The sequence below is a fragment of the Ailuropoda melanoleuca genome, chromosome 13, assembly GCF_002007445.2.
Source record: "Ailuropoda melanoleuca isolate Jingjing chromosome 13, ASM200744v2, whole genome shotgun sequence".
In the NCBI taxonomy this organism is placed as follows: Eukaryota; Metazoa; Chordata; class Mammalia; order Carnivora; family Ursidae; genus Ailuropoda; species Ailuropoda melanoleuca.
Window position 1 is genome coordinate 82,948,132 of NC_048230.1, and position 17,542 is coordinate 82,965,673.

A 17,542-nucleotide genomic window follows, 5' to 3' on the forward strand; every position below is an offset into this window, starting at 1 on the left:
AGCACCCAAGCACTGATTAACTGACAAAAGGCCAGGACATATGCCCATCTTTTATTCTCCACGTCCAACTAAGACATAAGACATAGCTCGGACACAGTCAGGCACTTAACACAGACACGCATGGCTTTGGGCTTCGACTGGCAATGGCGGCCGTTTCTGAGACATCTGAGTCTCCGTGGCTATACCTCTAGAAACCAAAATTCATGCCTGGTCTCATCCTGACATATATCAATTTAATACTGATTCAGTTGGTCTGGGGCGCAATCGAGGCACGGGACTCTGCCAAGCTCTACAGATGATTCTGAGGTGCCATTGAGGTTGCGAGGAACTGCAGCCCTCTAGAAAAAAAAGGTAATTAAACTTGCAAACACGTCCTGCCTGCCAGGCACAGTATGAAGCATGTTTCTGCATTAACCCCTCTATTTCCACCAACCTTTCGGGGTGATGAGCTTTTTGATCTGTATTTTACAGGTAAAACTGAGGTTTTAAGGCCTTATATTGTCCAAATGGAGTTAGGTTTTTTTTAGTCCATTTAACTCCATAGCCTCTTCCTTTTTCAGAGAACCCAGAATATAGCAATATAAACAGTCATATAAACTCTCTGGAACCCTACGTAAGAGATCAGCTCATTTACTTAATTATCTGAGCAAAGACCTTCCCTGTCTTCTACATGATGTGTGAAAGAAGAACAAGGAATGGTTGAATTAGAGACTTCGAGTGTTAGGAAGGGAATGTGGCTGCAATGCCCAATCTCCAGGCCACCCTCGAGTGACCATCCCTGTACAAAAAGACAAGTGCTAAAAATTCCTCCTACTCTTCCAAAGCACTCTTCAGGGAAGGATCTCAAAGCACACCACAATTAATCAAATCACCCACATCCTGTCTAGATGAGTAGCATTTTATACGTATAAATTCCTCTCTGCCCCCAGGCCCTACAAGAGCGAATGTTTCCAATTTTAAAGAGTGAGTGATAGAGTAATTGAAAAGAGCTATATCTCGGCCGACACAAAGGACCTCAATGGTATTAATAGTGATCTATGAGAAAACATGGCGACCACGAAATATAACATAATGGCTTGTCAGCCATGTTGTGCCAAATGATTCAAAGATAGAAAAAACAGAGCAAATGTTAAGAGTCAGCTACCCCTGGGATCAATATTCTGATCTATTTGGTCAACTCTCCAAAGGATCTAGAAGCAGTAGAGTGATGACATTAGCTGATGATCCAGTTACTTGGGTTAATCAAGGCAAAGGGGACAGACGGGGCCAATTAAGTAGCTGGGCAGCCCAATGATAAATGAGTCATTATGGGCAAGCACAAAGATAATGCCATTGGGAAAAGCAATTTAAGTCATTCATGCACTTCCAGGCCAGGAAATCCTTCTAGTCTTTGAGGGGGAACATTTAGGAATCATCAGACCCAGCCTGATGAAGTCATCTATTCATTGTGCAGCTAACGATCAACAAAAGAGCTAAATGTACAAGGCGACAGGCCATATGGAATACATTTTGGTGGCTGGGATGTGTATCTGTGCCTTCATTTGAATCACCTTCTTTAAAACAAGTCTTACTCTAGCCCCTCTTTTTCTTTTCTTCTTCTTCCACAATCTCCCCCTACTCCTTATGCTCTCACCCCCCTAAAAACGCAGTTTCAATGTATAGATGAAATTTACTTTTAAGTGAAGACACATATTCTCCTCATTTTTAGTTCTGGCCTTCAAAGAGGTGGCTTTCTGTACACGTACAAGTTTCCAAGGAACACTTCAGCATGTGACAAAGCAATTCATTTCTAAGCACCAAGGAGGTTTGTCTATGCAGCAAAACTTATAAAAATGGTTCTACATCTCTCCCAATGCCTTAACTTGTATTCATGTTGCAAATCTGGAATTTCAGGGTTGAGGGCTTATCTTTTCCTTTTTGGAGGAGGTGGTTGGGAAAATAAAAGCATGTATGAATTAAAGTAAGCCATATTTGTAGCTACCTGTTTCTTGAAAACCAAAGTCCCAACCAGGGACCCCAAAGTAAAGGTTATCAATGACTGCCATGTTGATAAATGCAATAAACTCTATTTCATCTCTTATCTTCTCCCTCCCTGATTGCTCTGTTTTTCTGCCTTCAAGTTCTTCCACTTCCCAACCACTAAATGTTGGATTCTTCAATCCCTGTCCTTTTATTTTTTTTAAGGAAATCTACCCATCACTCCAGCCTTATCTTGCCCCACACATAACCACATCTTACCTGGTTCGCAACCACTCTTTGCTTCTACAAACCACTGGACCATTGCATCTGTTTCCTGTACCTGAAATGCTCCCCTCTGGCTTTTGCCTGTTAACACCTGTCTACCTTTCAGTCTCAATTCACTCATCATATATTGACTTCCTCAGATTTGGTCCAATGTCTCTAATATGTGTTCTCATAACACCACATAGCATTCTTTACAGCCCTCATAAGAGTTGTAATTTTCCATGCATTTTTAGATGTTGTAGCTGTCTGCCCACTAGACTATATGTCTTTCCCTTTTTCTATTTCTTCTCTTCCAGTTGCTACTGACTAACCTTGAACTGCTCACTTCTCTTCTTTATGGTTTATCATGGCTGCCACTGGACCAGTTGCTTCCTCTGTCTTGTAGATTCTGATAATAAACTTTTCTCTCTGTGTCCCTCAGTTTCTAGTCCTAATACCAATTGTTGGTTCTTTCTAAATTTTTCACATTCACACTCTACCAGCAAGAAGATCTTATTGGTTTAATTGATATTTATTATCTCTTTGATGAATTTCCCATGATAGACCAAATCGTGGCTCTCTGGCCAACACCCAAGTGGACTGGCCTTCAATCAAGAGTGTCGTGCATCCATAAACTGTGGCCGGCATGGTGGAATTGAGAGGTCAGCTTTCCTGAAAAAGTACAATAACCCAGAAAGTACATACTTTCTCCATCACAACCTGTTGGCAGAGTCAGAGAGGAGTCTTCCTTGAGAACTGGAGTTGAGTGAAGGGTAGCAACAGAAAACAAGCAGGGACAACTGGATCAATCAACACCCTCCTTCTTGGTTGGTGTTCCACTCAACTAAATTTCCATTCTTTTGCATGTATTGTTAACACATTTAAGATGTCATAGAAATCAAGTAGAATTGGGCCTGGTAAGCAAAGAAAAACTCTCTCAGTAAGATCTGAAGTATTTTGGGAGTGATAGAGGCTAGTGAGAAATGTCAGATGATTGGATAAAGAATGTGCCCTTTGGGGGCCTGTCTACTTCTGGTTCACCCTTACTTCTCAAGAGTAGCCCTTCAGGCCTCCCACCTAAAGCAAAGGGAGTTCACTAGTCCTCCCCTCTGGCAGGCCTCAGATTCTAGTCCTTCATGTCCTACCCTCTTTCTCACAATATGAGGCTATTGAAAGCTTGCCCAGCCCTCAATGTTTGAACTGCCTCTACTTGAAAAACATGGCATAACAATGATCCTAACAACTGGAAGAGATACATTTTATTGAGCGTGTAGTGAAGAGTTGGCTACCATCCATTATCTGGGCGGAGATCATCCATTGCTACTCTTGGGCATAATGTAGAGGTTAACAGCATAGATTCTAGAACCTGATTACCTGGGTTCAAATTCTGGCTCTGCTATCTACTAACTGTGTGAACTTGGGTGAGTTACGTGGCTTCTCTTCATGTGTAACATGAGATTATAGCATCTAGTTCAATACAGTTGTTGCAAGGACTAAATAAAGTATTAATTGTCAAGTGCTTATAACAGTGGTGACATCATGTATTTGTGAGCTACAATTACTATTGTTGTCGATATTATTATTGTCCTTTAGAGGTAACCTCATCCAAAAAGTGGCCACCTGTATTTCTCAGAACACATTTGGTTATAGGTTGTATAAATTCAACTCAGAATAGTTTAAGAAAAAGAAATGTGTTGGTTCACACAACAGACAGACCAAAGGACAGACTCACTTAGACATGGCTAGGCCTGAGGGTTACAATGATGCCATCAGGGCTCTTATTGTCTTGCACCTTGGCTTTCTGAGTCAAGAACATTCTCAAGCAGGTTTCCTCCATATAGTGACAAACATGTAGCTTGGATGACCTCATTCATACACTTCTTCAGCAGATCTAAAAGACTCCGATAGGCCCGGGTTGTATTTTATCATTGAACCGATAGTCAGGGAGATGGAGTATTCCTGGCTAGGCCTTGGTCATATGATACCCTTGTAGCAAAGAGGACAGTCAGGGCCAACTCTGCCTGAACATCACGGCCCCCTTGGAGGAAGGATGTTGAGCAGGAAATGTCCACTGCTCAACCCCCTGTCAAGACACAATCTGGGGCCAATTCTCCAAGAAGGAACTGGAGAAACGTGATTGACGTGTTTACTGCCATTTAACCCATTTTCCATCTGCAGAGTTGCAGACCCCAGGAGTGATGTTCAGAACATTGAAAAACCAGTAAAGCAAAAACTCTGATCAGTTCGAATAGACGCCCGACCAATCATAATGGAGGTCGGGTGTAGCAGCCGTTCTGCTCGGCAGCCACTTTGCATGAGATGAAAATGTTGGACTGATTTCTAGGGGACTTAAGCATCCACTTCTGTTCAATCTTCTGTGCCAAGCACACATACTCTGGTTTTGGCTGGTTTGCTCCCTTGTCTCACTAGAGGCAGTAATGGAGTAGACAGATGTCTTCAGAATGCTTTCCACTCTTTAATTCCCTTTGCCATCTCATATGTGTGACCTCCCCCCCCCACCCCGGGACACATATGGTGGACAGAGGCTAAACTTTTGAGCTAAAGCACCAATAACTTGGAAATGGACAAATGCACCTTCCTTGACTTTCTGTTTGGAGCCCACAGTGTCATTTTTTTGTTCTTGGGGAAAACAGAGGTCCCCTTCTTCCCTTCCCTCTATTGCTTTTCCCCTATTACTTTACCACTACCAAATGTCTCACAAAACAGTTCTGGTCTCAGCTGGACCTATCTTTGTTCAGGGATGTGCTACCCCTTCAAGCTCAGGTTAGGTGAAGTGCTCTTCGATTACAGACTTAGATGAGAACAACTTAATGGGCCTGCTCAGCTTGGCTGAAAAGTCTCTACCAACAACAGGAGTGATGTGTCTGTGTCTGTGTCACTTCTTGTCACATTCCCTTCCCCTGAGTTAATGTCTTTAAAGCACTTAGCACACAGTCCCTACACAGTAGGTACCTAGTGAATGATAGCTCATCTCCTTCCTTCTTGCTAGACATGCTCTCTGCCCACCTCACCCCACAGACCAGCCTGCCTTGAGTTGCCAGCAGAACCTAACAGTACCACCACCATCCTGGATCCTGACTTCCAGACTCAGGACAGCTCTCAGGCATCAGTGCCCACACCTGCTCACCAAGAGATATTTCCCTGCCCTATTTTGCCTCCTTCCCAGCTAATGATGCAGGTCTGCAGAAAAACTTAGGAATGCTTGCCAAGTCAATCTGACCTTTGCTTCTCTCTTCCTGGTGGGAATTGATGGATTTCATGCCTGTCTCCTTTCAGGGTTGCAGAGAGTACGGCAACTTGCCAAAAACACAAGATACTTCAGACAGAGACTGAATGAGATGGGATTCATTATCTATGGCAATGAGGAGTCTCCCGTCATTCCCCTGCTCCTTTACATGCCTGCTAAAGTAGCGTGAGTATTCAACAGGTTCTCAGAATAACACCGGAGCCCCAAGGTGGTCTAAGTGTGTGTGACCCTACGAGGCTCTATCAGCATAGGCATTGCTTATGTGCTTAGAATGGGGTGCCCAGTTCAGAATTCACTTGTACAGCTTCTTGGAAGCTGCCTGCCAGCCCATCAGCAGGGTCTTTTCACAGGACTTCTAAGAAGAGAATCAAGTGTCCACCGCTTTCAAGCCTTGTGCATTTGGGTGTCACCCCCTAGGCCTCAACTGTAAATTAAGGATCCTGTGCCTCCTTCTGCCCCACAGACTTTTTCAGGGAGAACTTCTGGAGACCATCTCTCCCAACATTTGAAAACAACATTACCAGGCTCTGTGCTTTCTCCACTGACATTTCATGGCCATCCTCAGAAGAAGGCAGCCTCATTTCAAGTGTGGGAGTAACTGAGGCTGAGATCAATTAAATAGTTCGCCCAAAGTCACATAAGTTGAGCAGTAATAAAATCAAGAGAATATCAAAAGGAAAACCCAAACTTAGGCTCACACGCTTAACACCAAATTTAAATGCCTCTCCTATAAACCTATTGATTGCTACTCTGAAATTGAGCATGAGAACAACTGCATAAAAAGAAAAAATGACTTTCCCTCAATATGGCATAGATAATTTAATACATGAGCCATAACCGACTACCTCCCTTTGTTACTAAAGGGAAGTTAATTAAAGTCCTTTCTAAATATAAAATGTTTATTTGCATGTCTGACCATGTGCATGCTGGAAAATAATAGTCAACATATATTTATGAGATTCTAGAGGTCCTAACTCTCTTGCAACATAACCCCATTGTTGGAAATTTCTGCTTGACTCTTCTAAGAGTCTGAATAGATTGGTAGAGTATTTTAAGTATAGAGAAGAGATTCTGGGGCTATCAGTTGAGAACTCATGGTGGACAGGACTGATTAATTCTTCAGTGTACACTCTTGTATCATTTCACCATAGCAAAATAACAAGCAGTTAAAACACACACATGTGTTCTTTCACATGCCACACTGTTACCTCCAGAGGGCCCTTTGTTCACAGATCTGGGTCAGGCTAACAGCGCATGGAGTGGTCAAGAGGATAGAGAGCTACAGAAACGTCCCACAGGATACTGCTCAGTACTTACAGCAGGGAAGAATGGCAACAGGGATTCAAAGTAGCATATGATCTCAAATGCTTTACCATCTGGTTTCAGAAGATACAAAAGAAAACCTACATCTATTCAGAATAGTTGGCAAAATGGTATTCCACACTTATCTAATGTCTATCTAATATTTTAACATTAGCTCAAATGAAAACATCAAAAATAAATTTGTTTTATTTTTGAGAGTCTAAAGTGCACAATCTGGAGGATAGCCATAGGGAGCACCCTGGATAGTTCTGACTTTGATCGTGGAGGCTGGAAATAGAATCTCGACATGAATCCATGCCATGAGAAGAGTCCATGAAGAGTGAAAACAAATGCATTTAAATTCAGGAATTCAATTTTGCAAAAACAGAAAGAGAGACAGAGTACTTCTGCTCCTTTATATGCCAGGAGTCCTAACTGGACAACAGCTAGTGTGAAAAATGCAATCAGAGGGTGTTATGTGTAAAAACTGTGTTTCTTGGCGTTGTGAGGAGTTTGGAATGAGGAAGAATTTGACTCTGCCTCTTGCTAGCTGGGTGATGTTGCACAAGTTGCCCAACCTTCTGAAGCCCTAGTTTTCTCATTTTTAAAATAGGATGTAATGGTACCTATTTCATAATTGTTTCAATTAAACAGGATGCCATCTGTCAGCATACAACACGTTGTCTCCTATATAGAAGCTACTAGGAGGGAACTGTTATTATTAGTAGTATTAATTGTTAATGTATATAAAGCACTTAATATAGTACTTGGTGTACTATCAGCATCATCAGTGGTGGTTATTATTACTACTACTAGGACTTCTCCTAGTACAATGATTATTATTATTAGTTCCAACTGAGTGCAAGATTGAGTCACCATGGTTGTATGGCTCTCCAAAATAATTATTGGAATCTTTGGTTGCATTAATAAAAACAGAACTTTCAGGAAAATAGTAGATGTAAATCCTGCTATTGTGTGAATCACAACAGACCCTGGATGATAAGTCAAACCATCTAGTGCCTTCCAGGGAAGATGGTATTTAAGGAGGAGCTGATGTGGTTGAATGTTGATTCTATGCTAAGTAAGACTGTCAGATCCAACGATCACCCACCAAGGGTGGGTGCTTGGCCCTAGTTTATAAACAAGGACACCAAAACCCACAAAGTTTAACTACTTTTAAGGGTCACTCGGGTTGTATGCAGTAGAGCCCAGAATTCAAAGCCAGTTCCATTTGCCTCCTAAACCAGAGCTTTTTTCAGTGCATAGCATGGCCTCTGAAGCTTTAGTCCACAGGGGGAAGAATCCACATCTCATTAAAAACACGGAGTATAAGTTTAACTCTTAATGTCATCACTGGTGAATCAAAAGGCCTCAATCACTGTAAATGGAGGGGAAGAAAAACCCACTCTAATTGCCTGAGTTGTCTAAAGAAACTTAGAATAGGTCAGTTACTAAGGTAATGTCATCTCTTGTTGGCAGAAGTTGCTGCCAAGAGCTTCCCTGCTGCCTGGCCTTGTTTTCTTCTCAGACGTTTCTTCCATGGAAAGTTTATATGCAGAAAAGCTTTTGGGACAAGGAGTTGATTGTATAAGCCAGTGTATGAGCACTTTTTCGTTCGCTCATTTTCAACCCTTTGATTTTATTAAAGCACTGTGATTTCTCCACATGTCTACCTACTGCAGAATGAAAATATAATCTCCAGCCAGGTATCCTTTTGAGCAAAGTTTCAGTGCCGCTCTACCACTGGAATCTTCTATGACGTTCAGTATCATGTGATTTCACCCAGAAAACTTTCACTTGAATAATCAAGAATATATTGTATTTACTGTCTGCTACAGAGTGTACATTTCCCTTCCATGGACCTCATCACACTCTGGTGGGATGGTGGGATCCAGGTTGCATGCACATATTGCAGTGCTAATGTTTCATTATTATTATTATTACCCACATAGTCTAGCTTCTTCCAGCTCACACTGGCTCTCATTTGTTTTGGGGAGTACAAACCCAGAGGCTCATTATATAAAATGTGCGGGGCAATCAGACACATTAACTGAAGGAGGCCAGGTTTAGTAGTGTAAATTTTAAACCCGAAAGTGCTCCAGGGAGGCCTCAGATTAGCCTAATGAATCAACAGTCATATATTTTTCTCTACATTCTTTGGCAAAACTCGCTTCCTCTGTTACAAAGAGAACCATGCAGACAGTGAAAATGGTCTTTGGGGAGTCCCGAAAACTAGCCTGAGATCATGGGTCAGGTGGTTTGTATTCTAGCAATAAAAGCACTTGCTTTGTTGCTCAGATAATTATGAGCTCTCATCCTGTGTAGTTCCATGGGCAGCCTTCCATAGGGTGAACAAGAAAGAGAGAGAACAGCCTCTGTTTTTCAAGGTTTCTCAGAAAGCTTCATCTCCTTGTTAATCTTCCCTGTCCAAATCAAAGGCAAATCTTGCCTTGCCTGGGCCACAGGGCCAGAGAGACTGTGTGTTCAGTAGATCTCGCAATCTCCATCACTTCATTTGATAACATGCATTCTGCATGAGTCAACCAAAAAAGCAAACAGCTGCATGGCAAGAGAAATGAATAAATGAACAGGCCAGATCTCCACGTCTGGTTCAAGAATTTTTCCTGAGTTATGACTGGAAGGTTTCCGTGGTGCTGTCAGCTTCCAGCCTAAAAAAGGACACCAGAAACCTCTTAATGCTAAGAACAGAGCTGAGGTATTTACCTTGCTTGTGGGCAGAGACATTTAGTAAGTAAGGGTTCCTGCAGAGAGCAACGGAGCGCAAAGTGGGGCAAGATTCATGTAGGGGCACGTGCCTTTTTGTCTGACCATGGCTCTTAGCACCAAAAATTTATAGACTTTTGAGAGCTCGATATTCTAGAATCGTTACTGAGATTAGCTCTGAAAAAGAAAGAGCCTAGAAGCAGATAAGGGGAAGGAATCACAGCTGAGAAAGATGACACCCTGTGTCAGAAAGCTTTGTAGTTATGACCTACATACTACAGGCTGCGTCTACCCACCAGCCTCTCTGTGTGTACACATTTCTTTCCCTATGTCCTTCTTGTCCCATCCCCCTTTAACCCTGTCAATGGTTTTATCGGCCCTGAACATACCTGGGTGGATTCATTCAAACAGTAAAAAATGAGGAGACCCTTACTATTTTCTATCTGTGGTTTAATGGGGGGGGGCATCTGGCTCTGGAATGAGAATATAGCTAGGGATTAGCTCCTGCAGACCTTCAGATCCTGGTTCTCAAATTGTAGTCACTAAGTATAGGCTTCTTGAAATTTCATACTCTATTATTGGTGTTAAGTTTTTAAAACATACAAGTTTGCACTTACTATATGTTCTTTCTTTATGCAATTGCATTGTGTTAGCTGTTGGTTTTTTGTTTCTAGGACCCCTGCTAGAGGTCCTAAAAGTCCTAAAAAGGACTTTTTAGCAATGCTGACTCCTTAAACCAGAGTCACATACACCAGCATTTTCTGCTCAGTGTCAAAGACTCAGTACTCACAATGCACAAATGAGTGTGCCAGGCCCCATAATATACACCCTCAGCTATGGGCCCATCGAGGAACTGCCCCCATTTCCTTGTCAATTATATGTAACAGAAGTTTAATAATTTCAATCATCTTCTATTTATTGTTATAAGAAATGTCAATTAGCCGTATTCCTTTCCCCGCCACATAATTTTGTCATCTCTCAGCTAACCTTCTCCTTTACCTTTCCATAGGGCTTTTGCAAGGCATCTATTAAATAGAAAAATTGGGGTTGTGGTCGTTGGATTTCCAGCCACTCCCCTCGCAGAAGCTCGGGCTCGGTTTTGTGTTTCAGCGGCACATACCCGGGAGATGCTAGACACGGTGAGTGCCCCACAGGCCAACAGAATCACCAGTACCAGCACCCTGCATTGCAAGCATGTTCTTTTACTGAGCTACCTTTGGGTTCCCTGGGTTTCTCTTGGTGGTTTAGAAAACCAACACTAATAAAACTCACTGCAAAAAAACAACAGTATGCCAACAATGCCCAACAACATGATCAACTCAGGGGATAGAGAAGAAAAATGAGTTTAGTGAAGACCTGACTCAAGGCAGTGTTTTGGTTTCATAAAAAAGACTGACTGAGCAGCCACATGTTGTGCTGTTTACTTGATCTTAAATGCAAAAGCTAATCTGATGTGCTATGTCAGCATGAACCACCGCAACCTGACACTTTTCAAAACCACCAACCCCACCATAAGAAAATATGACCCAACTAAGCAACATGTTGGCAAAGCAGTAACAAAGACAGGTCCATAATATCATCCGGACCCACAGGAGATGTAAATGATTTCAAAACCACCTTTCATTGTCCTTGGTTTTGATCTTTATGTGAATGAGTAAGAGCAGAAAACTAAGCCATCTCAATCAGTTTAGGGTCGATGGAACTGTCTCCTAGTGTCAAAGTAATTTAGCAAACACACTGAGTGTCTACTATTGTGCAAAACCCTGGGATAAAAACTCTAAGAGGAGATACTAATAAATACACAACTAGTGATAATACCAGACGGAATAAATTCATCTTGGAAAAGAAATATAGATAACTGTGGAACATCAAAGTGGTAATTATATATGGGATTATATGAAGTCATTCATTATATATAAATGAGTTATTCTATATGAAGATGGGAATGAATTATGTGTATATGTGTAATATATATGCACATATAACAATCCATTATATATGGATATGGGTATTGTGTGTGTGTGTATATATATATGTATATGTGTATGTATATATATTTCACAGAAGAGGTGACTTCTGAGTTGGGCCTGTTTAAATAAAAGTTATGGAGCATCATCCAAGATTTCTGACCAAGGGAGGAACATAATCACGTCACTACAAAATAAATGGGACAAATGGATTGGAGAGGGAAAAGATAAGAAAAAGGGACCTAAAATGGAGCTGTTTGAACAAAACAAGAGATAAACAAAAGACTCGGCAGGACATGTGTGGGAAGAGGAAATCAAAGAGGATTCAAGGTCTCCAGACCTGATGAATGGAAGGACGGTAAAGCTAAAGCATTTGTGTGAGATAGGTTGACAATAAGGAACAGAAAATCATCGCTTGGACCGGGGAACAAAATGAGCTCAGTTTTACACATGTTGGGATAATACGTCCAGGGACCACCTGTGGAAAAGAAAATCAGATTCTAGAGCTTAGGAGATTATGCAATGCTGGAGCTTCTGTAGTTTAGGGAACTGAGAAATCACTAACGCCAACGGTAGAAGATATAATTGTCCAAATGCAAGTGAGGAGGCCAAGGGCAGACTCCTACAGAGTGCCCACATCCCAGGCTGGACATAGGAATCACAGGTGAGGAACTAGAGTTCAGTGGGCCTAGAGCAGTCTGAAAAGACATGAACTAGTGTAGTGTTCAACACAGTAAAAAGGAAAGCGTTTCAAGGAAGGGAAGGATCATAATGTCTCCAAGAAACTACAGCAAGTTTAAGTGGGGTAAGAGATGAGAAGAAGCTTTTGGATTAGCAATTAGTAGGAGTTCGATGTTCCTCAGAGTAGACAGTTTGAGGAGAATATAGGGAACAGAAGTAAGAATACAAAGGAAAAAAAGTGAATACTTTGAGCTCAAATAATAAATTATACACACATACACAGTGTCCATGTCTTTCTGCTTCACCATTACATTCTTAGGACTGAAACCAGTGTCCACCACAGCATAGCACAATACATAATATATAATATTATTATATACCACATACATAATAACAATTTCTTGCATGACACACTAATAATTGAGCTAACTCCAGGTTTTGAGATGATGGGTGAACTTTGTTGTTATTGTTCTTTATAGCTTTCTATGTTGCCCAGGTTCTCCGAAATGAATATATATTTCTAGTAATTAATTTTAACAAATTGTTTCTTTTAAATAGAAAAAGTAGGCCGGTATTTCAAGAAGTTTGACTGCAAAAGAAAGAAAAATAGTTTATAAAAGCCCTTGAAAGACTTGAGCGTGTTTACATGTTCAGAGAGGAAGAAAGCAATGAGAGAGAGGCAGTAGGCATGGGAGAGGAAAGGACATGACCAAGGAGCATGATCCCAGAGATGACAGGAGGGGGCAGACAGCAGTGGGGGGATTTGTATTTTTTGTGACCCCAACAGCATTGAGGTATTCATGGATACCCAGTTCTGGAGATATCAGACCTCGGGATTCTCTTCAAAAGTTCCTAATTCTGTTGAATACCTGGTTTGGAGGAAGTACTGAGATATCATCTAGACAGATGCCTTTAAACTTTTGAAATCAGACACCTATATCAATAAAAAATTGTGAGCATATTCCTTAATATGCACATACAGGGAAGTGAAAAATGACCCTTGAACAACCAGGACATTGAAATAGCTAACTGAACATAACACTCACAGAAAATACGTACTAGACAAGTTGATTCTATGACCATGTTTGAAACGAGGCAGAAATGAGGCCACTCTACAAACACGAAATGGCTTATAATTTCCTTCTCCTAACGTGAATGATGGCTACTCTTTTATCAATGACCTCACCTTGGTCATCCAACCTGCCACATAAGAATTCTGCATAGAGCCAATCACTGAGCTTCTCCCACTCAAAACAGACTGGTCAACCCAGACTGGTCAACCGGGACTGGTCCCTGCTTCCTTAGAGTCATCTCAAGCACAAGTCCAAATGTGGGAAGAAGCCCTTCCTAACTCCCTCTTACTAAGATGCTTCTTCTGTAATTCATGCCTCCCTTTTTTGAGTACAGGTGTGCTCTGGGTCATCTGATGAGTGGGCTTCAACATAAATCCACTTATAAGTTATATATGCCAAGATATTATGTACATTTTAGAGCAGACACATAAGTGGAAGTTAAAAAGATTGAGATAAAAATGACTAAAATCCTTTCTCCTCCCAAACCTTCCATGAATTGTCTCTCGTCTCCCCCAAATGTGCAGACGCCCTGCTCTGAGCTACTCCAGCCCCACCTTCAGCCAAGAGCAATAGACACTATCCTGCCTTGATGTCATTTTATTTATTTATTTTTTTTTTTAGATTTTATTTATCCATTTAACAGACAGCCAGCAAGAGAGGGAACACATGCAGGGGGAGTGGGAGAAGAAGAAGCAGGCTCCCAGCGGAGGAGCCCGATGTGGGGCTCGATCCCAGGACTCTGGGATCACGCCCTGAGCCAAAGGCAGACGCTTAATGACTTAGCCACCCAGGCGCCCCTTGATGTCATTTTAAATATAACTTTGGTTACTTTGTCTTAGTGCTTAGATTTGATGTACAAATTTAGGAAGTACATTGAAGTGAAAAGAACATTTTAACCACCCATAATGTTGCCACCCAAAAATAAACAACTCTTCATATGTTGGTGGATATCGAAATTGATGCCAGTTTGAAAGGCTTCCCAAAGAGGAAAGCCCGTAAGCTCCACTAGGCATTCATTCCAGAGTCAACAAACATCTTCACCTTTTTCAAAGCATTAGATCCTAATACTGTCTTCCTCGTTTGACAGGTCAAGACAGGCCTAACAAGGTTAAAAAGGCATGCCCAGTACCATAAGATTAGTGATACACTAGATGGGAAAATTACATTTTGTCTGTTTTGGATCTCAGTTGTTTCTTTGGAAAATTAGGGATACCTTTATCTGCCTGAATTGAGAGCACTAAAACAGTAAGTTCTCGATCCCTTGTGGTTTTAAGTCCTACGATTCCATGGAACATAGAGAAGAGCTTTAAAAGCTGGGGGTGGAACAGTATGGGAGAGAGAAGATGACATTAATCAACTCCCATAATATTCTATTTTGCTCCTGGCCAGTTGATTTGCTGAGTCATGAGGACAAACCCAAATGTAATCTACAACCTTATCTCTTTCTTCCACAAGGTTATATATATATAAGTCATTAAACCTTAAAATAAAGCCTGAAAGGGTAAGCATGGTTCAGATGCTTTTATTCCTCGCCTCACATCCCAAAAATAAATTAAATATTTATAATGTGGGGTAGACTATTAAACAACATGAAATAAAATGAATTAGCATCTAACATTCCTCTAGGGCTGGTTTATAAGCCACACCTTAATGATTTGGATATTTCTCCTTTTCTTTGAAATCAAGGAAGTTGGCAAAAGAAGATTGTATCCCTGCAGGGCTCTGGATCGCAGAGCCACTTAGGGGTTTAAAGAATAACTGATGGGGGCGCCTGGGTGGCACAGCGGTTAAGCGTCTGCCTTTGGCTCAGGGCGTGATCCCGGTGTTCCCGGGATCGAGTCCCACATCAAGCTCCTCCGCTATGAGCCTGCTTCTTCCTCTCCCACTCCCTCTGCTTGTGTTCCCTCTCTCGCTGGCTGTCTCTATCTCTGTCGAATAAATAAATAAAATCTTAAGAAAGAAAGAAAGAAAGAAAGAAAGAAAGAAAGAAAGAAAGAAAGAAAGAAAGAAAAAGATCGGNAAGAAAGAATAACTGATGGAAGCCAATCTCTTTGCAGGTTTTGGAAAACCTGGATGAAATGGGTGATCTCCTGCAACTGAAGTATTCTCGACACAGGAAGTCAGCGCGCCCTGAACTCTACGACGAGACAAGCTTTGAACTGGACGATTAAGTTTCCTGGTCCTGAATTGCACCTAAAGGCTTTGCCAGAAAGACCCTCCCCCTTTGTGCCTCAAAAGAAATATAAATGGATTTCTCCCCCCTTTCTAAGGACAATTTTGGTTTCCAAACCAGCTTAATTGAACTGAAGGAAATGTGTTTTTAAAAATGTCTCCAACTCGGGATTGCAGAGACAAAAATAAGGTTCCAGATTTTAACTTTCTCCTCCCCAGTATCCTGCTACAAATACACACACACACACACACACACACTTCCTAGAACATTTTTAATGGCAATGAGCCTGTGTTTTAGCTGCTACTGTGCAGACTCTTTGGTCCAGACTCTTTCAGGCATTCCAACCAAATGAGAGGGTTTTGGTTTTTAATTCAGTAGATCTCACTATGTGTGTACTTATTTCATCTGCAGATGTGAGCAAGGGTGGTGGGCAGTAGCTGACCTCCTTGTTTCACCCATGAATGGCCCAGCTAGAACTCCTCTGTAACATGGGGAGCTCCAGGCAGGAGGGTAAAGAAATGTTGCTTCTACCATTTGCCACATTTGGACTTTTTCCAAGGACGAGTGTCAAAAGCCATAGTTAATGTTTGAAGGGAGAGAGCAGGACTGGCCAGCATCGACTCGAGACGTCTTTGAAGGAAACTTTCCTTTTCCTCTTGCTGGTCTCCTACAGTTTTACAGCTGAGCTTTTGAGGTTTGGAAAATTCAAGACTTTTGTTTCATAAGGAAGGGGGCAGAAAGCAAACACAAGCCAATTGTAGGCTTAGACTCAAACTGTAATGTTATAATAACTGGAAGGTTGTCAGTGCCATGCGGAGTGAATGTTTAGCTTGCATACATAACCCTTGTTACTTTAAGGAATGAGTTGTCATTTTCCTATTAAATTTTGAGTAAATGGTGAGATGCAGTTTCCTTAAGAGTTGACTCTCAAGACTATACTTGAATGTATTGATTCAAAAACGACATCAAAAAGCAAATCCTATTCAACTTTTTCAAGACTGACACCCCTGTTCAGGCCTATTAAATAGTCCTTACTGTCTGCTGGCACATGCAATCTGATTTTGGTGTACAGTGGGCTTGCACACTATTGAGCAACAAACTAATTTCCTTGAGTTCTCTCTGTCTCTATCTCTCTACCTCTGTTCTGTCTGATTGTCTGTCTCTCTCTCTAAATGTGAACACAAACTTCTCTGGAATAGTACCTTTTTGCTAATTGGTTCTAGTTGGTATGGAAAAAGCCAGTGGAAAACCTTATCTTTAACAAGCTCCCAGATGGTTCCCAGATTTGGAAACTCTAAAGAGCAGTGGTGACCTTTTAGCAAAGCTTCTGTAATAGTTCGAATGAGTTACAGAACATTCCACTCCATCAAATGACAGTATAAACAAATCACTTCAAGAGAGGTTTGACTCGTGACACAGATGGACCCAAGCTTTCATGCTGTGCACTGAGATAGAAACCCAGCCAGGAGCACCGGTGTTGGAGAGAGCCACATGCCTGATGCTCCCCACTGATTAAAGGATAAAGGTGAGCAGCGTGGAAAGCTTTTTATGGGAAAAGTATAACCCCTACTAGGTATCTCAGTTTGAAAGTGGATCACAGCGGTAAAGTTTCTCGCACACATTTGTAAGGATCACTATCGGAAGAAGAGGAGAGGAAGTGAGTTCTGACAATGCAGTTGCCCCATCCAGTGACTAATTTTGATAACTAAATTCCAACTCTCCCAATGCACTGATGCGCCATTACTTAAGCAAAGAAAATATATGTGGTATACATGTCCCCAAAAAGGTCTTTGCTCTTGAAAATGTGCATCTAAATGAAATTGATTCTAGTTAATTGTCCAAAATGCATAAATATCTTCAGTCCTATAAAGGGAACAGTAGACGAGGAGGGCCTTCCTGAGTGAGGTACACTAGGCAATAAACAACCCCTTCCTTTCTAGATGTCCACGATCTCCAAACACACCTTCACACCTACCCTTTGAGTTGTTTTTCTTTTTTTAAGATTTTATTTATTTATTTGACAGAGAGAGACAGCCAGCGAGAGAGGGAACACAAGCAGGGGGAGTTGGAGAGGAAGAAGCAGGCTCCTAGTGGAGGAGCCTGATGTGGGGCTCGATCCCAGAACTCTGGG

General features: G+C 41.6%; 1 protein-coding gene across 1 annotated transcript in view; it reads left to right on the plus strand.

Moving 5' to 3' along the window:
- SPTLC3 (serine palmitoyltransferase long chain base subunit 3) overlaps positions 1 to 16,308 on the plus strand; it is a 125,348-nt gene extending 109,040 nt beyond the window's left edge. The window contains 4 exon segments of the mRNA XM_034641610.1: positions 2,996 to 3,050; positions 5,521 to 5,656; positions 10,527 to 10,656; positions 15,296 to 16,308. Coding sequence (XP_034497501.1) covers positions 2,996 to 3,050; positions 5,521 to 5,656; positions 10,527 to 10,656; positions 15,296 to 15,409 — 435 coding nt within the window. The 3' untranslated portion in view covers positions 15,410 to 16,308.
- Positions 16,309 to 17,542: the final 1,234 nt, after the last annotated feature.